Source organism: Lampetra planeri, chromosome 61 (assembly GCF_965212315.1).
Source record: "Lampetra planeri chromosome 61, kcLamPlan1.2.h2, whole genome shotgun sequence".
Lineage (NCBI taxonomy): Eukaryota > Metazoa > Chordata > Hyperoartia > Petromyzontiformes > Petromyzontidae > Lampetra > Lampetra planeri.
The window spans coordinates 2,864,899-2,887,506 of record NC_136167.1 but is presented as its reverse complement, the minus strand read 5'-3'; the positions used below and the strand labels follow the sequence as shown (position 1 = coordinate 2,887,506).

At 51.5% G+C, this 22,608-nt stretch overlaps 1 protein-coding gene across 1 annotated transcript in view; it reads left to right on the top strand.

Moving 5' to 3' along the window:
• Positions 1-22,608, top strand: part of LOC144736551 (uncharacterized) — a 145,910-nt gene that overhangs the window by 51,206 nt on the left and 72,096 nt on the right. Inside the window, exons 20-26 of the mRNA XM_078619100.1 lie at positions 1,669-1,713; positions 3,963-4,016; positions 11,468-11,512; positions 12,766-12,819; positions 14,516-14,560; positions 16,660-16,713; positions 18,163-18,207. Coding sequence (XP_078475226.1) covers positions 1,669-1,713; positions 3,963-4,016; positions 11,468-11,512; positions 12,766-12,819; positions 14,516-14,560; positions 16,660-16,713; positions 18,163-18,207 — 342 coding nt within the window. The remainder of the gene's footprint in view (positions 1-1,668; positions 1,714-3,962; positions 4,017-11,467; positions 11,513-12,765; positions 12,820-14,515; positions 14,561-16,659; positions 16,714-18,162; positions 18,208-22,608) is intronic.

The following is a 22,608-nucleotide window of genomic DNA, read 5'->3' as shown; positions in this document are numbered from 1 at the left end:
TGGCTCAGGCCACGCACACGCGATGGTGGTACGTATGTACGCGTAACCACTCTGAAGGCGAAGTAGCAAGAGTCAAATTTCGATTTAAAGCTTTCGTGACTGCAGGGATTAATCTTCTTGGTTCTTTCGGTAACGTCACGTAGAAGGGAAATAATAAAATATGAGCCACTTTTATTTGGACACAGCCACAATAAAGGACCCTAGGCTTCGTGCTTGTCTTCCGGCTTGTGTCTTCTTCCTCCAAAGGTCCCCACTCCTCGCGCTCTCCCCTTCAATATTCCTCAGCCCCCTTTTCTCGGAACTTCTTGTCCTTGTTTTTTTTTTACTTCAGCCAATCCCTGTCCTTCCCCTCTCACGGTTACTCTCTCTGTTGTCCGATTGATCTCGTTCCGAACCTTGTTCTTTCAATCCCTTCAAAAGTCTGCCTCCCGACGAATCTCCTTGGGGGCCTTTTTCTACCAATCGGAGATCCTTCATGTTATTTTCAAACAGCCGTTAGGTTGCATATTGGCTTGGGGTAATTTGTCGGCCATTTCATACGTACACTGAACTTCTTTCGCACCGTACGTAGCCAACCGTGCGGTGTTGAGGCGTTATTGCTTATTTCCAATGGGGCAGCAGCAGAAGCAGCTGCATCGCTGAATAATTTGCGGAGTTTTCTTTGAGTTGCATCTCCCTTGAAATTAAAATATGAGAGTGTAATGATGTTGACGACGTTAATGAAGATGTTGATGATGACAACGAGAGTGGTGGTGGTGATGTAGGCCAATTAGTTTCCAGGACAATGCGTCATATATTATTATTATCCGAGGATGTTGTGTTTGCATGTTCACCACAAATAATGTTTGTGTGGTTAATGCAGTAACTTGTTGATTCCTTGCAAAGTGTGTCTATTTGGTGTTTGAACATCTTAACACAACCCCTGTTTTTCATTGCCAGAAAGGGTAAAGACCGATTATTATTATTATTATTATTCATACTTTGATACTGGCCAATGAGACGACGATGATGACAGTGGTGGTGATGATAGCAATAATGGTGACGTTCATGACGTTGACGATAACAATTGTGATGGTGGTGGTGATATAGACGATGGTGATGATGACGTTGACGATAATGATTATGATGGTGGTGATGATGACGATGGTGGTGGTGATGATGATGACGATGGTGGTGATGATGACGATGGTGGTGATGACGTTGACGATAATAATTATGATTGTGGTGATGATGATAACGATGGTGATGATGATGATGACGATGGTGGTGATGACGATGGCGATGGTGATGATGACGATGGTGGTGGTGATGATGATGACGTTGACGATAATGATTATGATGATGATGATGGTGATGATGATAACGATGGTGGTGATGATGATGACGATGGTGGTGATGACGATGGCGATGATGATGATGACGATGGTGGTGGTGATGATGATGATGATGACGATGGTGGTGATGACGATGGTGGTGATGACGATGGCGATGGTGATGATGACGATGGTGGTGGTGATGATGATGACGATGATGATGACGTTGACGATAATAATTATGATTGTGGTGATGATGTTAATGATGGTGGTGATGATGATGACGATGATGATGACGATGGCGATGGTGATGATTACGATGGTGTTGTATTTATGTGCCGCGTGGATGCTGTAGGGCCCTACTGGCTCGGATGGTCCTGTCGGCCAGAAGGGCAACGTGGTGAGTGCTCTGTCTGATGGGACGGGGATGGGTTGGTTGTATTCGTGTGCGTGGGGCTGATTATCTTACCTTTCTTGCACTTAATATCATCTGTTTGAAATAGTTTGTTCGTGTGACCGTCTTACCCCGTGCCCCGGCTGGACATCTGTGAAGAAAGAGCTTCATAGCTCTTCGGATTCCTCCTGCGATATTCTGTGTCTGATTGTGCTCTTGCGCGATACGTCAGTGGGCGACGCGCCCTGCCGAAGGAGGAGTGGGGGGGCTTCCCTTTAGACGCAACCGGAGACTCCCCACCCTGGCCTTCGCAGTATCTCGCCTGGCTGAATCAAATGAGCCCGGGAGACCGCCCCGCACGCGACGTCAATTTGCTGCTTCGCCAGCGTTTACGTACGATTGAGTTCACGTGCGTTTGTTTAATGTATCTGCCTACCTCATTTAGCTGCCTACCCCTGGTGCCTGCTGCTGCATATTTGGAGTTTGGATGTCTCTCTCTCTCTCTGCCCGTGGCCGCGTGGATTTTTACCCGGTTCCTCCGAGTTTCCCCTTCCACATTTCGAATCGACGTCGCTGCGCGTTTAGAGTATTCGGCTGCTGCTATGCATTTCTAGGTGATGATGATGACGACGAGCCCACTTCGTTGAGCTGTCAATTACGATAGGCAGGCTGCTTCTGCAAGAAAGCTACATTGCTCGGTGGGCCTTACCTGGTGAAATAAAAAAAATAGAACATTTGTAGTTTTTACGTCACTTCTTCTGTCATCCTGTCCGTGTCTAAGATAATGTTTAAATAAAATGACAACTGGAACGGAGGCATGGGGCGGCTGACGTGGACTCGGCGCCCCGTTTACAACACGGAGGCGTCGTCGTCGTCGTCGTGATCACAGCGATGATTGAGCCCTACGCTACTCCTCCTGATGCGATCACCTTGACTCATCCACCACCTCGCTGTGCGATCAAAGCTGTCACTCCCGACGCCAACACCAGCCGTACACATAAGAAGAGGATGATGACAATAATCATCATAATGTGTCTGCATCCGTGATGGGCACCGTGGTGGCTGTATGCATGCACTTTTAAACTTCTTTTGCACCAGCATACGTAGACAGCAGTGTTGAGTCTATGGGCAGTGTTGAGTCTATGGGTAGTGTTGAGTCTATGGGCAGTGTTGAGTCTATGGGTAGTGTTGAGTCTATGGGCAGTGTTGAGTCTATGGGCAGTGTTAGTCCATGGGCAATGTTGAGTCTATGGGTAGTGTTGAGTCTATGGGTAGTGTTGAGTCTATGGGTAGTGTTGAGTGTATGGGCAGTGTTGAGTCTATGGGCAGTGTTGAATCTATGGGCAGTGTTGAGTCTATGGGTAGTGTTAGTCTATGGGCAGTGTTGAGACTATGGGCAGTGTTAGTCTATGGGCAGTGTTAGTCTATGGGCAGTGTTAGTCTATGGGCAGTGTTAGTCTATGGGCAGTGTTAGTCTATGGGCAGTGTGAGTCTATGGGCAGTGTGAGTCTATGGGCAGTGTTAGTCTATGGGCAGTGTTAGTCTATGGGCAGTGTTAGTCTATGGGCAGTGTTAGTCTATGGGCAGTGTTAGTCTATGGGCAGTGTTAGTCTATGGGCAGTGTTAGTCTATGGGCAGTGTTAGTTTATGGACAGTGTTAGTCTATGGGCAGTGTTAGTCTGTGTTAGTCTATGGGCAGTGTTAATTTATGGGCAGTGTTAGTCTATGGGCAGTGTTAGTCTATGGGCAGTGTTAGTCTATGGGCAGTGTTAGTCTATGGGCAGTGTTAGTCTATGGGCAGTGTGAGTCTATGGGCAGTGTGAGTCTATGGGCAGTGTTAGTCTATGGGCAGTGTTAGTCTATGGGCAGTGTTAGTCTATGGGCAGTGTTAGTCTATGGGCAGTGTTAGTCTATGGGCAGTGTTAGTCTATGGGCAGTGTTAGTCTATGGGCAGTGTTAGTTTATGGACAGTGTTAGTCTATGGGCAGTGTTAGTCTGTGTTAGTCTATGGGCAGTGTTAATTTATGGGCAGTGTTAGTCTATGGGCAGTGTTAGTCTATGGGCAGTATGTATGTACGTTTAACTTCCGTTGCGCCACCGTACGTAGCCAACCGTGTTGGTCGGAGGTGCGTGGGGGGGGGGGGGGGAAGGACAACAAACTTGAACGCAAAATAAAAGTTCTAAAGAAAGGAGTTTTCAATCTCGATGATTTAAAAATGCATAGCTCCAGTGTCGTGATCTCTGGTCTCTTGCAGGGACTTCAAGGTGAGCCAGGAGCACTTGGCCAGCAAGGAAACCCCGGGTCTCAGGTGAGAGTGCGACTCACGCGTCCCATCTGTTTATTTTACGTTTTTAATGATTGCAGTTTTGTATTTTTTTCCCAACTTTAACAACGCTGCAGGGCTGTCACCACTGATGTCACGTTTCGCGGCTGATTTGATTTTCGGGTCCGAGTGATCGCGCGGGTTTTAGAGCGTGAGCACGCCGTGTCGTGCACCCCCTCCTCCAGTTGAGAACGCCGTCGCGCAGTGAACGGACGCGCCGATTCATCGCTCAGTCAGCGGCACCGGCCTTGGGTCGGGGCGAGCGCGGTGTGTTGGTGGCCCGTGATGAACGTTCGGAAATGACTGAGAATAACGGAGCGTCGGTTGTCCACTACTCTGTGGGTTTTTTTGCAACTCTCAAGGGCCTCCTCCATTTGAGTCGCTGTTAAACTGAGTCTACGGGTCTCCGTGTGAGGCTATGGGTCTCTGTATGAGTCTCGGGGTCTCAGTGTGAGTGTTTAGGTCTATATGTGAGTATGAGTCTCTATGTGAGTCTACGGGTATCTGTGTGAGTCTATGGGTCTCTCTGTGAGTCTACAGGTCTCTATGTCAGTTTATGGATCTCTGTGTGAGTTTATGGGTCTCTCTGTGAGTGTATGGGTCTCTATGTGAGTCTAGGGGGGTTATGTGTGTCTATGGTTCTATCTGTGAGTCTATGGGCCTCTATGTGAGTCTATGGGTCTCTATGTTAATCGTTGGGTCTCTACGTGAGTCTATGGGTCCCTACGCGAGTAAATGGGTCTCTACGCGAGTCTTTGGGTCTCTATGTGAGTCTACGGGTCTCTAAATGAGTCTATGGGTCTCTACGCGAGTGGGTCTCCACGAGTCTATGGGTCTTTATTTGAGTCTATGGGTCTTTGTGCAAGGCTATGGGTCTCTATGTGAGTCTATGTGTCTTTTTGTGAGTAGAATGGTCTCTATTTAATTCTGTGGGTCTATGCTAGTCTACGGGTATCTATTTGAGTCTATGGTTCTCTGTGCAAGGCTATGGGTCTCTATGTGAGTCTACGGGTCTCTATGAGTATATGGGCCTCTACATGAATCATTGGGTCTCTACGTGAGTCTATGTGTCTCTAGGCGAGTCTTTGGCTCTCTAAATGAGCCTGTGGGTTTCTAAGTGAGTCTATGGGTTTTAATGCGAGTCCGGGCAGCTCTATGCGAGTCTGGGTCTCTACATGGATCTATGGGTCTCTACACAAGTCTATGGGTCTCCACGAGGCGATGGGTCTTCATTTCAGTCCAGTGGTTTCTTTGTTAGTAAATTGGTCTCTATGTGAATCTACGGGTCTCTATATGAGTCTACGGGTCCCTCTGTGAGTCTACGGTAACTGGGCCAAGTACATCAACTCAACGCACGGGAAACAAGCCCGGCTCAACCACGGCGTGGCTGACAATTCCCCGGATTCGAACCCACTCGCTCAGCAGTTGCCGACACATTGTTGCTCAGCCCCCCAGCCAGCCACCACCACCTCCTCCTCTTCCCGTCAATCAACACGCATCCCTCGCGCGTGGTGGGGGGGAGGGCGGGGGGGGGGGGGGCGGAGGGGGGGAGGGGCGATGGGGGGAGGGCTGGCGGCAAGGAGGGAAATCGCATTGAACGCACCGCGTCTCGTTGTTACAATGCGAGGTGGCCATCGAATACTAAAACACGTGTCCATTTAATTGAGTCATTTCACCTCCAGCATGTAACCTATCCATTCACGTTTAAGCAAATAGGATTTCCCCCCCTGCCCCCCCCCCCCCGCCCCCGTAGATGTATTGTCTATAAGTGCAAACACAAAGATTCAACCCCACCGCCCCCTGTATAGCCGTCGCAGACTGTGGGGGCAAGTGCCGTTAGCGAGCACCTATTGAGGCCGGCACGGCCTTTGTCTCCGTAGTGGCGACGTTCACCACCCGCCGCACCAGGTACCCACTTGAGGTTGAGTCGACCTAGGGGAGGCCCAGAATCGTTGCTGGCGTTGTAGGGGTGCGCTAACCACTGCGGCGCCGCTCTCCCCACGCACGCCAGGTGCACGCGCGTGCGCGCCCTCCCAAGTCCGCGTGAGCCCTGAATTGCAATGTCTCTTCATGTCGCCCGTGCAATATTGTTGTGCGTAAGCCTTTGAACAAATTGATTTAAACTCGAGCTGAATCTCGAAAGGAATCTCGCCTTTCCAATTTAGAATTTCTTTTATTCTCGCCTCTGTGAAGAAACTCGGTCTGTCACCAATCGCGGACTGGGTATAAAAATAAATGTAAATATCGTACAGTGAAGGGTTAGCGGCGAGATTGCCAAATTAACGCCACAAAACATTACGCTGGTCACAGTGAGTTGTCGTTAGTTGGGGGGGGGGGGGGGGGGGGAGAGGGCGGCGGGGGGGTGGCGGGGGGGGGGGGCTGGGTTATATGTATGTGTTTGGGTCTCTAAGTCTGTGGGTCTCTATGTCAGTTATTGGGTCTCTGTGTGAACCCTTGTCATACCATCAACTCGCTGCACTTCAGAACCTGGTTTCATCACAGGTCGTTCTATGCGAGTCTAAGTTTGTTAGTCTGTGGGTTTCTGTGTGAGTCTGTGGGTCTTTATGTGAGTCTATGTGTTTCTGTGTGAGTATATGGATCTCTGTGTGAGTCTATGGGTCTCTATGTGAGTCTAAGCGTCTCTGTGTGAGTCTATGGGTCTCTATGTGAGTCTATGTGGCTCTTTGTGAGTATATGGGTCTCTGTGTGAGTCTATAGGTCTCTATGTGAGTCTATGTGTCTCTGTGTGAGTATATGGGTCTCTGTGTGAGTCTATGGGTCTCTATGTGAGTCTATGGGTTTCTATGTGAGTCAATGGGTCTCTATGTGAGTCTATGGGTCTCTATGTGAGTCTGTGGGTCTCTATGTGAGTTTATGGGTCTCTATGTGAGTCTATGGGTCTTTGTGTGAGTCTGTGGGTCTCTATGTGAGTCTATGGGTCTTTGTGTGAGTCTATGGGTCTCTGTGTGAGTCTACGGGTATCTATGTGAGTCTATGGGTCTCTGTGTGAGTCTATGGGTCTCTGTGTGAGTCTATGGGTCTCTATGTGAGTCTATGGGTCTCTGTGTGAGTCTACGGGTATCTATGTGAGTTTATGGGTCTCTGTGTGAGTCTATGGGTCTCTGTGTGAGTCTATGGGTCTCTATGTGAGTCTAAGCGTCTCTGTCTGAGTTTATGGGTCTCTGTGTGAGTCTATGGGTCTCTGTGTGAGTCTATGGGTCTCTATGTGAGTCTAAGCGTCTCTGTGTGAGTCTATAGGTCTCTGTGTGAGTCTATGGGTCTCTATGTGAGTCTAAGCGTCTCTGTCTGAGTTTATGGGTCTCTGTGTGAGTCTATGGGTCTCTGTGTGAGTCTGGGCAGCAGGGAACGGTGGTGCCGGCCAGTTCTTAGGTGACCTCTGACCCCCCCTCCCCCAGGGTGACCTTGGCATTGTGTCAAGATCGACAGGGGATGGGGTGGGAGGGGTGGGGCTGGGCTGGGGGGGAGGGGAAATTAATAAATAAAAACGAAAACAGAAAAAACCATAAAATTTCAAAAAAATCAAAGTGGAAGGCAAGGGCGGGTTACGCTCTCAGCCGTATTCCTTGATGTCTCCGGGTTTGACATTTACGCGACTGAGAGTGCACGCGCGATACATATTCATGCGGGCCGCTCCTTTCCGGGACAATCTACCGCCCGCACAGAGAGCCGCCGTGTGCATGCATATGGAGCGCGCCTCTCTGAAGAAGACCTTTTGATGCGTTCGCCGGAGAAGGGCTTTCAGATATTTTCTTAGACAGAAGAACGCTGCTGCGCGTAGCCATTTATATATTTATTAACGTACTAAAGGTGGGCGGGGGATGGGGGGGGGGGAAGGGGGGGGCGTTAACTGATGCAGCCCTGTAGACGTTTCAGGGGCCGCTCCTTCACCACGTCCCCAACACATTTTTTACCTCTTGGACCGTGATGTCGTCTTCGCTTTGTGACCACCGCGGTACCCGAGTTGGTTCACTCTCTAACACGCGACCGCCGAGTGCTGAGCCAGTGGCCAATTGGCCGCGGTTTTGTCCACGTGACGAGCCCCCTGAGTTGTTTGGTCTGCGTGGGGCGGTGGTGGCGGCGGGCGTAACGACGCATTCGTAGTGTCACGCCAACTAACCCCATGACACCTCTGTTACGGATAACATTGAGCTCGGAAACCTCCGAGGTGTTCAGCAGAAATGGGGTTCCTGAGGAGGAGGGGGGAGGAGGGGGGGAGGAGGGGGGAGGAGGGGGGAGGAGGGGGGAGGAGGGGGTAGAGGTGGGAGGAGGGGGGAGGAGGAGGAGGGGTAGAGGTGGGAGGAGGGGGAAGGAGGAACGCAACAACAAACATGAATTAGAATCATTCGAGAGAGGGGCAAAGTTAGACCTTCGCCTGTCACTTAGAGACCCATAGACTCACACAGAGACCCATAGACTCACACAGAGACCCATAGACTCACTTAGAGACCCATAGACTCACACAGAGACCCATAGACTCACACAGAGACCCATAGACTCACTTAAAGACCCATAGACTCACACAGAGAAAGATAGAAGCACACAGAGACCCATAGAAGCACACAGAGAAACATAGACTCACACGGAGAAACATTTACTCACACAGAGACCCATAGACTCACGCAAACACCCATAGACTCACACAAATACTCATAGAATCACACAGAGACCCATAGACTCACGCAGAAACCCATAGACTCACACAGAAACCCATAGACTCACACAGAAACCCATAGACTCACACAAAGACCCATAGACTCACACTGACCCAGCTGTGAATTAAAGAATATTGATGGACGTTGGGTGAACGATCTTGGACGAGCTGCAAGGGAGGAGGGTGACCGTGCTCCACCGACTCCTTTGAGAGCGGCCGCCACTCCCACAGACAGGAAGTCGTCTCGGAGAGCACGTGCTCTTGGGCGAGTTACACAATATTAACATTACGCTCGTTTCAGTGGTGATTTAACGTAATTGTCCCGGATAACGTTTATTTATCGTGATTTACTATCGGTGCACGCTCTCGACCGGAGAGAGAGAGAGCGAGAGAGAGAGCGAGAGAGAGAGAGAGGAGAGAGGAAAGAGAGGCGAGAGTGAGGAGAGCGAGGGGGGAGAGACAGGAGATCGAGAGGAGAGAGAGTGAATCGTGGCATGTGTATGGGAGAGGAAACACGAACGCGATGCTCCCCCCGCCCCCCCCCCCCCCCCAAAGTCTCATTTGTTGTCGGTCAGCCGGGCCCACGGAATGGATTTGGATTCGCGTGATCTCGTCGGCGTCGTCTGGCACTCCTCCCCCGGTGGCACGGAACGGATTAAAGGGCATTTAAATGTTGGCAATTAAACGAATTCCCTTACCTCTTCGCGCGTGTGTGTATTCATTACTGTCAGTATCATTTTTGCTGTTGTTGCCATATTTGAGGCTTAATAAGGGTCGCCGTGGAAGAAGCACCTTAGAGAGATAGGGAGGAGAGAGCGAGCGAGAGAGCGAGAGAGCGAGCGAGAGAGCGAGCGAGAGAGAGAGGGAGCGAGAGAGCGAGCGAGAGAGAGAGAGCGAGCGAGAGAGAGAGAGCGAGAGAGCGAGCGAGAGAGTGACCGAGAGAGTGAGCGAGAGAGTGAGCGAGAGGTGGGGTTTATATAAAGCAAAGTTATTATTTAAAAAACAAAACGAAATGATGAACGAAGCAAAGTGCCGACTACACCGAGCATCTTCTTGTTGCCACTGATCGTAAAAAAAAGAGAGAGATTGGAGAGAGACGCACTTGGGGTACGTTGAGCGAGAGGCACCAAAGCCGGTGGGGGGGGGGGGGTGCAGTAAAGCACGCATCGGAGAGCGAATACAAAAACACGGGAGATGCCGCACGTCGCCCGCCAATGGAACGTGCAGCGCTGCCGGGCGTCGTCTCGGCCGCGGCGGCGGTGGCAGCGGCAGCGCGAGCGGCTAGCGAAGGGGGAAAATGTCGCGGGTTCGCATCCCCGCCGAGGAGGTTCGAGCCAGCCCGTACGCCGCTCCGTTTGGCGTCACTCAAACGGGTTGCGGGGCTGTGAGGCCGAGGTTCAACGGTGGTTGTCCTCTGGAGATACACTACCCGCCTCCTCCTCCTCCTGCTGCCACCATCCGGCCATAGGAATGTATAGAATTGCGATCAGTGGCTATGCAAGGGGGCTCTGAACGGGAGATGAACGCCGAGGCCTCGAAGCCGACTTGAGCGGTGGAATAATAACAATATTATTAATAATCCATCACAGTTCGGGTTAGACGGTAGTGAATTTGAGATGTGTGTCGTTAATCCTCGCCACCACCCGACACAGACGATTGGCAAGAGGTTTTGTCGCGGTAGCAAAACGTGCCCAACTCGTTACCATTTCAACAATTGTATTATTCTTAATGATAACAATAATGCTTTCATTTTAATAGCGTCATTCCTGCTAATAGCATCCCACAATGCTGCGAATTAATTTTATGTATATATACCAGGACCAAATCCCATATCCAGCCACTGCCAAGCAAAATAAAAACCCAACTGCTACTTCTAAAGTCAATGGACAAATGAAGGACAGCGCTTCGGCGTTCACTTGGGTGATGAGCGCCGGTGGGCCCTGGGGGTGCCAGGGTGTGTGGGCGGAAGGGAAGGGGGGGGGACGCGACACCCAGAGATGGAATAGCAGCCCAAAGGGGGAGTCATCTTAGACCGGCCCGCGCTCATCAGCGTCTCCCCAGCACAACGCGGCATCTAAGGGGCTTTTCCAACGTGGCAATTAACTAAATTCCCCATGCCTCTTTGCGCCTGAATATATACTCGTTATTATGGCGAGGCGCCCACTCGGAATGAATAAGTTGGAAACAAATTCAGAATTCGGAGGCATCAAAGACGGCGTTTCTTAAAACCCAACCCCTTGCAATCTGCCCGTCGGCATGAATCCGACTGCGGTCGATCGATGGGCGAGTTGCGTGGTACGGAGGGTTCAGAGCGTGCGGATGCGGCCGCGTTATTGCCGGAAAACCGCGCAGCCATCGACGGAAAGAGCCGGCCGGCTTGGCCTCTCTCAGAGAGGTGGCGGGGGGAGGGGGGGGGCGCCCTCCCTCTCCGGAGCTGCGTCGAGCCAAGTGCCGTTGGCAATGATGGGGGGGGGGAAACAAATATTTTAAAAGCTGCTTCAATGCGCGCGTGCATGGAGAGTTCGAGGCACGGTGTCGGGGTCCGTAATAAATGATTGTCGTGAAGTGGTCCTCAAAGAGCCACCGCAGGTTGCCCCGACTCCCCCCCCTCCCTCCCCCTGATCTCAGCCACCGCTGGAGGAGGAGGCCCTTCCCCCCGGCAGTGGCACGAGCAGGAAACTGCTGGGCTGCGCCTTTAGCCTCGTCGGGGAAGCGAATGTAAACCGGCGTTCTGTGCGTGCGCCCTCTTCTCTTGTGTCCGCAGGGCATGCCGGGACCTCAGGGGCCGATCGGACAACCGGGAGAGAGGGTACGTCGCTCCCGCTCCTCTCGTGCGGTGGTCGGGGTTGGCGGGGTGTGGTGGGAGCGGGGCCGGGGCTGACTTCCACCGAGATCTCGGAACTCCGCCCGTTTACCCGAACTCGCACCGCGGCTTAATCGCGTTGGAGGGAGGGGAGAGGGGGGGGCCGGTGGGTGGGTGGTTCGCATAAAGAACGAAGCTATGAACTGAAACAAACAGACCCACACGCTTGGGGCTTTCCCGATCAATATCCATAATAAAGGTTTTTGGGTGAGATCGCGTGAGTATAAATGCGTCGTAACCCTCCACCACCCGACACGGGCAGTAAGATTCGTCACGTAATTGGACGCGTAGTTTACGCGACAAACCTTACTGTCCGTGTCGGGTTGTGGAGGGTTACGGCGCATTTATATTCACCCGATCTCACCCAGAAAACCTTTAACGTGGAACAAAACCACGTTAGATCTACAAAACTCAAATCGGTTTAGTAGCGCGGTGGCTGGAAACCCGAACGTGAACCCAGGATAATCAGCAAATCTAAACAATTTGCCCCCTTTTTTGATGCTTCCGCTACCGTGCTCTTGGCATGGCGTCACCACGCAACGGATCCATCCGGATCCCTTGCAGAGAGCAGTGCAGCCCGCGGAAGCGGATATCACAGAGCAGCCTCTGAGAACCCTTGTTTCAAGTGACCTCCATGTTCACAGGCTATGGGGCAACGCTCGCCCCGCACCCGCTCCGCTGCGGAGATTAATGCTCGTCCCGCGTGATGGTCACACCGAGAATTTGGCTCTCAGGGCTTGAATTCGGAAGAATTCATTTGAAGAACCAAATGTTACGTCAGCAGAGTCTCTTTTTTCTGTGCGCGTGCAGTCACTGCTGGTGACAGGGCTGAAACCATCAACTCGTAACACTTGAGAACTACAGCTCAGTCTGTGTGGGTCTATGGGTCTCTTTGCCAGTCTATAGGTCCCTACTTAAGTCTATGGGTCTGTATGTGAGTCTATATTTTTCTATGGGAGTTTATAAGTCCCTGTGTAAGTCTTTGGGCCTGTATGTGAGTCGATGGGTCTCTATGCGAGTCTATGGGTCCCTGTGTAAGTCTATGGATCCCTGTGTAAGTCTATGGGTCTCTATGTGAGTCTAACCCAGGATCTCAGTGGTGCCGGCTAGGCATTGGCTCAGCGTCATTCTGGGCCGAACTCTTTGAACGTAACATCTTTGTCTCTTCTCCTCCCACCAACCCCTTCTTCTCCACTCAGGGTCCTGTCGGGAAGCCAGGGCTGCCCGGGTTCTCGGGATCTGACGGACCTCCCGTGAGTGGATTTCTACACCGCCCACCAGCGTCGGCGGTGCCGCTGGCCACTTTCCATCGTTCACCTGTAGAAGTTCACGTATTCGCCAGATGTGTGTGTGTGTGAGAGAGAGTCTATGGGTCTCTCTATGTGAATCCGTGAGTTCATTTGCGAGTCTAAGGGTCTCTATGTGAGTCTGTGGGTCTGTGTGTGAATCTGTGAGTTGCTATGCGAGTCTAAGGGGCCTCTGTGTGAGGCTGTGGGTCTCTATGTGAATTCATGAGTTCATATCCGAATCTAAGGGTCTCTATGTGAGTCTGTGGGTCTGTATGTGAATCCGTGAGTTGCTATGCGAGTCTAAGGGGCCTCTGTGTGAGCCTGTGGGTCTCTATGTGAGTCTGAATTTCTATGCGAGTCTCTCAAAACTCACGTGACTCTTGTGTGGCCACCCCCACTCTGAACCCCTCCCCTCTCCATAACCCCGCCCACTCTGAGAACAGACACTGCCCGCTCCGTGCAGGTCACTGCTGCTGCTCGCTCCTTCTCTCTTCCCTCCTCCCCTCTCATCATCATCATTATCACCCTCTAATCAGCATCAACATCACCCTCTCATGATGATCATCACCCTCTCATCATCACCTTCTCATCATCATCATGCTCATCATCATCTTCTCATCATGATCATCACCATCATCACCCTCTCATCATCATCATCACCCTCTCATCACCATCACCTTCTCATCATCATCATGATCATCATCATCCTCTCATCACCATCACCCTCTCATCAAACCTGACGTCTTGGCCCTGGTCATTCCCTCTCCCCCTCCTCCTCCCCTCCCTGCACCGACGCCCCCCCCCCCCTCTCTCCCCCTAATGCTGCTCCATCTCTCCCCCTGCCCTCCCCCTCGTTGTCCGTCTGCGAGACTTCCGTCCCGGCCTCCCTTCCCTCTCCCACGCATCTGACTGCCCCCCCCGCTCCGCTCCTCTCCGCCCCGTCTGCTGCCCTCTTGCTCAACTCGCTCCCGACTCCCCTGTGGTGGGCGCCGTGCCACATTGCGGCAGCGTTTCTTGTTTGTGTTTAAACGATTCCTCCCGAAGTTCCACGCTGCCGCTGCCTCCGGCTCGACTAAACGAGAAGCGCCGATCACAATCGACGACCCTCGCCGTTGCGGCGAGATCCCCGCCGGCGGCGCGTCACGCGTCGCGCGTCGTTGAGAGGCGCTCGACGAGCTTGTGAACCCTCGCCGCTGCTGGGGAATACCGCGATGTCAACTCTCGCGTGGGGGAGCGGCGGCGGCAGCGGCCGTTGGTTCGCTCGGCCCCCGCCTCGAAACCCGGCCGCCCCAGTTCGATTCCCGCTTCTTGACAATCGACAACGGCGGTTGTCGGGGGGGGGGGGGGCTCTAGCCGAGAGGCCGCCTCGGCCTCGAATGAGTAACCTGGTTTGCGGCGTGTAAACAGTCGGCACTGGGGAGACAAAGGTGGCCGGGGTGGGGGGGGGGGGTGGGAGGGCGTGGTGCTGGCAAACACCCGCCGCTGTGCTCGCCATGAGCGGTGTTCACGGGTGCTGCTTGCCCCGACGGTCTGTCGAAGGCTCTGTGGGGGACCTTTATGTTCGTGTCTGTGTGTTCGTGTGTGTGTGCGTCTGCGTTTCTGTGTGTGTGTGTGCGTGTGTCTGTGTGTGTGCATGTCTGTGTGTGTGTGTGCGTGCCAGGGCCACCCTGGGAAAGAAGGACAGCCGGGCGAGAAGGGACAGCTGGTAAGGAGGGGACGGCGTGCACATCTCCCATTAGCAGCCGTGATCCCAGTGGAGGAAATTCCACGTTCCCATGGCGCGGGGCGGGGGAGTGTGCGGGGTGGGGGGGTCAGGACTATCCGTACAACAAGCTCCTGCTCGCTTGTGCGTGATGCATCAAGACGGCTCCCTCTTGCGTCGTCGCCGCTGCCGATCGGCCGTTCCTTGGCCCGTCCCGGGGAATACGAGTCGTCCATCCGTGCGTGCGGTCACGCACACGTGGGCTTGCTTCTCACCACGGATGAAACTTTTATTGTTTCCAAACCCGCAGCTCTGTGTCACCTCCACCCCCCCCCCTCTCGACCGCAGTCCTCCTTGGCTCTGTTACAAATCACCGCTATTCATATGCAAACGAAGTCACTTGAAGGGGAGTTAATTGGGGAACACTGCCGGCAAACTCATTCCGCTTTGACCGCGACGGTTGCGACCAAGAGCACAGCGACAATAAAAAAGGATGATCGTTGCGGGCCCTCCGCTGCGGTGACGCGTTTGGCCGCTCTTGTCTCGGAGGTTTTTCTGGCGGTTGTTCAAATCCGGCGGCCGCCCTGGTCAATACTGCGGCAATGTGCTCATAACCGTAGCAGTAGTAGTAGTCGTCATAATAATCGTAATAATGCTACTTCGCGGTGGGTTCGTCACTCAGAGCGGACGCTAAAAAATGCGCACCGTGTCAACCCATAGGGTTTACCCCGTATTTTTGCACATTGAGTTTTCAGGTGCATATATCGAACAGCCGTTTCAACACGGGCACAAAAAATGTTTAGTCTATTTGTTTGTGTTTCTCCCTTGTGATCATGGGACTCTGTAGGATGAACGTTGAGATTTATAAGGGGCACGGGGTGACCAATAAGGTCTGAATTGGTCTGTAATCAGGTAGGGCACTGATAAGGGGTTGACAGGTATGTCAGATAGGGATAGTGATAGAGCTAGGGATAGTGATAGGGATAGTGATTGGGATAGCATACCTATCAACCCATATGGTTTACCCCGTGTTCTTGTACAGAGAAATTGAGGTTTCAATGCGGGCAAAAATAATAGTTGATTTGTTTGTGTTTCTCCCTTGTGATGGGACTTTATAGGATGAACGTTGATATTTATAATGGAACGGGGTGACCAATAAGGTCTGAATTGGTCTGTAAGAAGGTAGGGCACTGATAAGGGGTTGACAGCTATGAATAAGGTAGGGAGGGCATTGATGCCGTGACGTCGTTCTCAAGAGGGGGGGAGGCAACGTCGTGCCTGCATCAGGGACCACGCATGCCAATTTCGTAAATTTCTACAAACTAAACTATCAGAATTGGTTTGTTTACTTCACCAGGTTTCAGAGCCCACTTGAGATGCGTAGCTCTTCTTTTCAGAAGCGACCTCATCATCGTCGTCATTGTGTGGACATTTTCTAGCGTCAGCCAAATCCTCTAAACCAGTGGCTCTTAATCTTTACTGCAGGCTTACACCCAATCGTTGAAATAGTTGTAATGTTAACAAATACATCGGGTTTGATGAAACAAAGTAAGTTGTACTGAACGTTGCCCCGCGCCTAAATTTGCGTCTTCGATGATTTACCTTCTAAAAACTAAATCTGGCCACGTCTCGCCACCCCCAGAAAGGGCATCTCGCGACCCCCAGGGGGTGCAGCGTGCACCTCCAGCTTAAGAAGAACCACTGCACTAAACGCACATCGATTCTAAATGCGGAGGGAACAACCGTAAGGACCTGGAGAAAAGTCCACGCGACCACGGGGGTCGGTGTCGAACCCACGACCTCCAGCGTACCAGGCGAGGGAGTTAACATCTACTAGCCACCGCGGCGAGATGTTAGAACCGCAATGCAGATCACAACTCGATGGGGATTCCGTGCCCTGGCAGACGAATGCGTTCGAGTTATAATCCTGGCCCCTCCGACTCTCCCGCCCGGTTAGACAAAAATAACGTTTATAAACTTGGAACTCGAGAAACTCCGTACGATTGCGTCAACCTCGCAGAGAGAGGGAGGGCTCCCTCACTGAACTGGCCTGCCCGTCTCACTCATGCTGCTCCGTGTGCCATGTGCGTCTCTGTCGACAGGGCCCTTTGGGTCCCCAGGGCCCCGTGGGTTACCCGGGTCCACGCGGCGTGAAGGTACGTTTGTTTAAACGCGCGTGCGCGCACGCACAAACATGGTGGCTAGCCATCTCGTGATCCGGAGGTCGCCGGTTCAATCCCATCGCCTTGGCAGCCGAAACGATGGAGCATGTGTTTTTTTTTTAATATATTTCATAATCAGAAATATTTACGTGTGTATGTGGTGAACTTCGTTGGCACGGTAGATAGTAAATGTTGTGGATTTGCACTCCAACACACGGGTGTGTTGCAGAGCAAATCCATAGATGGTAAACGTTGTGGGTTTGCACTCCAACACACGGGTGTGTTGGACAGCAAATCCATTGATGGCAAACGTTGTGGGTTTGCACTCCAGCACACGTTTTGTTTACGTGACAAACATTACTAATTGGCTGCGTCGGGTGGGGGCAGTTTTAGCGACACATTTATATATTAACGAGGTCTAACCCAAAACAAAGCCTCTATTATTGATGATATTGGTCGCGAATGCCCGCCACGTGCTAAACTAAACTCAAAAATCCGTCCTCTATGCCTTCTTCCCAAACCTGTCCCTCCACGTAAAAAAACAACAATTTTTTTTTGTAAACATCCTATGGGCCACACGTCCCCGCCGGTGCTAGGGAGTGCATCTCTTCGGCCGCGCTGGTTCCAACACGAGCAAAACTCGGCAGCGGTTTCGCCGCACGGAGTCTCCCATCGGCAGGCTCGCGTTCGCTCGAAGCAATCCAGGCGAGCTGTCCAAGATGTTCGTTGGCGAAGCACCCCAATCTCAAGCCTCAAACGAGTGCCCGGCGCGGCGTGTCATGCGTCGGCACTGGGGGGAGACAAAGGCGGCCTGGGAGCAGTTACTGGCCGCACCCGCCCCCTTGCGTTGCCGCTCGCTAACACGCACTTGCCCCAACAGCCTGTTAGAGGCTACACGGGGCACATTTGTCTCTGTACGTGCCAGCATTAATAGGTGCTGGGACTCGCGGACAGAACTTGCCCCAGCAGCCTGTTAGAGGCTATATCAGGCACTTTTGTCTTTGTACGTGCCAGCATTAATAGGTGCTGGGACTCGCGGACAGCACTTTCCCCAGCAGCCTGTTAGAGGCTATATCAGGCACTTTTGTCTTTGTACGTGCCAGCATTGATAGGTTCTGCGACCCGCTAACAGCACTTGCCCCAACAGCCTGTTAGAGGCTATGTAAGGCACTTTTGTCTTTGTACGCGCCACCATTGATAGGTTCTGCGACTCGCTAACAGCACTTGCCCCAACAGCCTGTTAGAGGCTATGTAAGGCACTTTTGTCTTTGTACGCGCCACCATTGATAGGTTCTGCGACCCGCTAACAGCACTTGCCCCAACAGCCTGCCAGAGGCTACGCGCGGGAGAGAGAGAGGTGGGGGCGAATCTTCATCTCCCTCTGTGTGTGTACGTGGCGTGTTTTGTATTTTCCTTTTGATGTTGTTCTCCGCTCTCCCACAGGGGGCGGAAGGAGCGCGCGGGATGAAGGGCGACAAGGGAGACAAGGTACCCCCCCTACCCCCCTCCCACACTCGCAGATCGCAGATCGCCATCCCCCAGTGCGGCGTCGCCGCGACGGAGGTGGCTCCGGCAGCCGCCGTAGCGAGCGGCGCATTACCCCCCTCCCCACCCCCCCGCCCCCCCCCTGAGTATCAGTCTGTGGGTCTTCCTCCTAGTCTGTGGGTGTCTGTCCTGCGGGACGTGTCTCCACGAGACTCGCGTAGGCCGGGTTGTGGTGAGGCCAGGGTCTGTCAGTATGAGTCTATCGGTTCCTGCCTGAGTCTATGGGTCTCTATGTGAGTCTTTAAATCCCTTCCTGAGTCTATGGGTCTCTATGCGAGTATATGGGTCTCTATGCGAGTCTATGTGTCTCTATGTGAGTCAATGGATCTCTATGCGAGTTTATAGGTCTTTATGCAAGTCTATGGGTCTCTATGCGAGTCTATGGATCTATATGCGAGTCTATGGATCTCTATGTGAGTCTATGAGTCTCTATGTGAGTCTATGGGTCGCTATGCGACTCTTTGGATCTCTATGCGAGTCTATCGATCTCTATGTGAGTCTGGGTCTCTATGCGAGTCTATGGATCTCTATGGATCTCTATGTGAGTCTGAGTCTCTGTGCGAGTCTATGGATCTCTATGGATCTCTATGTGAGTCTGGGTCTTTGTGCGAGTCTATGGATCTCTATGGATATCTATGTGAATCTGGGTCTCTGTGCGAGTCTATGGATCTCTATGTGAGTCTGGGTCTCTGTGTGAGTCTATGGATCGCTATGCGACTTTATGGACCTCTGGATCTCTATGTGAGTCTGGGTCTCTGTGCGAGTCTATGGATCTCTATGGATCTCTATGTCAGTCTGGGTCTCTGTGCGAGTCTATGGATCTCTATGGATCTCTATGTGAATCTGGGTCTCTGTGCGAGTCTATGGATCTCTATGGATCTCTATGTGAATCTGGGTCTCTGTGCGAGTCTATGGATCTCTATGGATCTCCATGTGAGTCTTCGGTCTCTATGCGAGTCTATGGATCTCTATGTGAGTCTGGGTCTCTGTGTGAGTCTATGGATCGCTATGCGACTTTATGGATCTCTGGATCTCTATGTGAGTCTGGGTCTCTGTGCGAGTCTATGGATCTCTATGGATCTCTATGTGAGTCTGGGTCTCTGTGCGAGTCTATGGATCTCTATGGATCTCTATGTGAGTCTTCGGTCTCTATGCGAGTCTATGGATCTCTATGTGAGTCTCAGTCTCTGTGTGAGTCTATGGATCGCTATGCGACTTTATGGATCTCTAGATCTCTATGTGAGTCTGGGTCTCTGTGCGAGTCTATGGATCTCTATGTGAATCTGGATCTCTGTGCGAGTCTATGGATATCTATGGATCTCCATGTGAGTCTTCGGTCTCTATGCGAGTCTGTGGATCTCTATGTGAGTCTGGGTCTCTGTGCGAGGCTATGGATCTCTATAGATCTCTATGTGAGTCTATGGGTCTCTGTGCGAGTCTATGGATCTCTATGTGAGTCTGGGTCTCAGTGTGAGTCTATGGATCTATATGGATCTCTATGTGAGTCTGGGTCTATATGCGAGTCTTTGGATCGCTATGGATCTCTATGTGAGTCTGGGTCTCCGTGCGAGTCTATGGGTCTCTGTGTGAGTCACTGGTGACCTGGCGGTTTCACCGCAGAAGACCCGGAATCGAACCCAGGCTCTGAGCAGTGGCCGGCTCCGTGTCTCGGATCTCCGAGCCACCTGTCATCTTGAATCTCAATGAGGCCTTTTCAGAATGGAACAAATCGTTTTGGCGCCGCCGCCGCCGCTCCTGCTGCTGCTTGCTGCTGCGTTGGCAGTGGAGCACAAACAACAACAACAACAGCGGCAACAAGTCAACACGTTCGTCAATAGGCACCATGTGGCTCTATAAATAAACGTGTTTAATGGGTGATGTTGCGGCTGTTCTCGAAGGCGTAATGCGTCAACAATAATAAAAATCTAGATCTACACTATGGGAACCTCATTTGCCAGTAAAAATATGATAATTGGTTCCTTACCCTTCTATCTGGCAACAAAACTGACACCTTTTTACAAGGAGCATGTTTGAATAGACCGCAATACCTGCAGTCATAATACAAACAAAAGAACATAACTCTGATAATGTGCACTGTCCTTGAAGTTGATTGGTCCACACCCGAGACAGATTTCCTTAGAGCCTAGTCTCACATGGGTTGGACCAGATGACGCCAAAAGGCGCACAACTCAACGACAATGCACCATCAGAGTATGAGAGCTCGGGGCAAGCATCTACACTATGGGAACCTCATTTGCCAGTAAAAATATGATAATTGGTTCTTTACCCTTCTATCTGGCAACAAAACTGACACCTTTTTACAAGGAGTCATGTTTGAATAGACCGCAATACCTGCAGTCATAATACAAACAAAAGAACATAACTCTGATAATGTGCACTGTCCTTGAAGTTGATTGGTCCACACCCGAGACAGCTTTCCTTAGAGCCTAGTCTCACATGGGTTGGACCAGATGACGCCAAAAGGCGCACAACTCAAGGTGTCAGTTTTGTTGCCAGATAGAAGGGTAAAGAACCAATTATCATATTTTTACTGGCAAATGAGGTTCCCATAGTGTAGATGCTTGCCCCGAGCTCTCATACTCTGATGGTGCATTGTCGTTGAGTTGTGCGCCTTTTGGCGTCATCTGGTCCAACCCATGTGAGACTAGGCTCTAAGGAAAGCTGTCTCGGGTGTGGACCAATCAACTTCAAGGACAGTGCACATTATCAGAGTTATGTTCTTTTGTTTGTATTATGACTGCCGGTATTGCGGTCTATTCAAACATGACTCCTTGTAAAAAGGTGTCAGTTTTGTTGCCAGATAGAAGGGTGAAGAACCAATTATCAATCTAGATCTACTTTCATATATCAATCTAGATTTGAAGTTTTCGTGACGGCAGGGATCCATACTCTTTGGTTCTTTCGGTAAAGTCACGTATGTTTAAAATAAAATAAATTAAATGTATTTATCTTCTTGGTTCTTTAGGTAAAGTCACGTATAATGGAAATAATAAAATAATAAAAATAAAAATAATAAAATATTTCTCAGTAGTACTAATCGCATATCTGCATTTCCCATAAATATGCTAAATTCCTCTTGATATGCAAATTATTTTGTCAAGGCGCTCTCCCCCCCTCCAACCCAGCTTAAATAGATGCTCCAAGCCTGGGGTGTGTCATTCAGATGCTGTCTTCTCAACAGACCTGTTCTTCACCTGAGGACGGCTGCTTGCGTTGTGGCCGAAACGTCGTGAGAATTATTTTATAATGTTTAATATTTATTATTTTATTATTTCCATTCTACATGACTTTACCGAAAGAACCAAGAAGATGAATCCCAGCAGTCACGAAAGCTTCAAATCGAAATGTATTTATTTTATATATCAGTTTTGTCCCCTTATTGACGAACGTGTTGAGCCGTTGTTGTTGTTGTTGTTTTGAAACGGACGCCCTTCGTCAATCCACACACCCCCCCCCCCCGTCGCGTCTCGGGGCTGCGCATCATAGGACTCATCGTGGGCGGCTGATCCCTCGAGGGGACGTGTGGGGGTCGGGGATGCAACGCAGCATCGCGGCGCTCCGCCGTGGCGACTCTCGGTGCCTCCGTCGCTGCGGCAGAGGCCGCCGCAGGCCGTGGCGGGGTACCGCACGAGGGTCGATGGGTGTGGGTGGGAGAATGTCGAGGGGTCAGCTCCGTTGGGGGGCCTGGGTGGGCGAGAACCCCCCCCCCCCCCCCCACTTGCTGAGCCAGGAGCAGCTTTTGTTGTTATCCCACATCCTCCCTTGTTCCGTACGTCGCAGCGTGCTGACGTTTCGTGACCGCTACCAGTTGCATCGACGGTATGGGGCACTCCGGACTCATCGGAGCAGGGGGGGAGTTTATTTGTATTGGGGGGGGGGGGGGGGCAGGAGCAGCTTTCAGGAAGGGGAGATGCTTTGGGATCATCGTCTTACTGTTTGTGTGGGTGTAGTGTGTTGGTGTAGTGTGTAGGTGTGTGTGTAGGTGTGTGTAGGTGTATGTAGGTGTAGTGTGTAGGTGCTACAGCAGAGGTGTAGGGAATTCCAACAAGACCTACATCTCTGCTTCATTGACCGGATCAAGGCCTATGATTCCATCAGTAGGCCTGGGCTCTGGTTTGTTCTTTGTGCTTTCGGAGTCCCTGACCCTCATAATCATTGAGGTCCTTCATGATGGTGAGCAGGCCCTGGTAAAACTACGTGGCCGGGAGTCAGAGCCATTCCTTGTACACCTTGGGGTGCGACAGGGATGTCCTTTGGCTCCAACATTATTTAACATCTATTTCGACCACGTAGTACGTGAAGCCATCAGTAGCTGCACCAGAG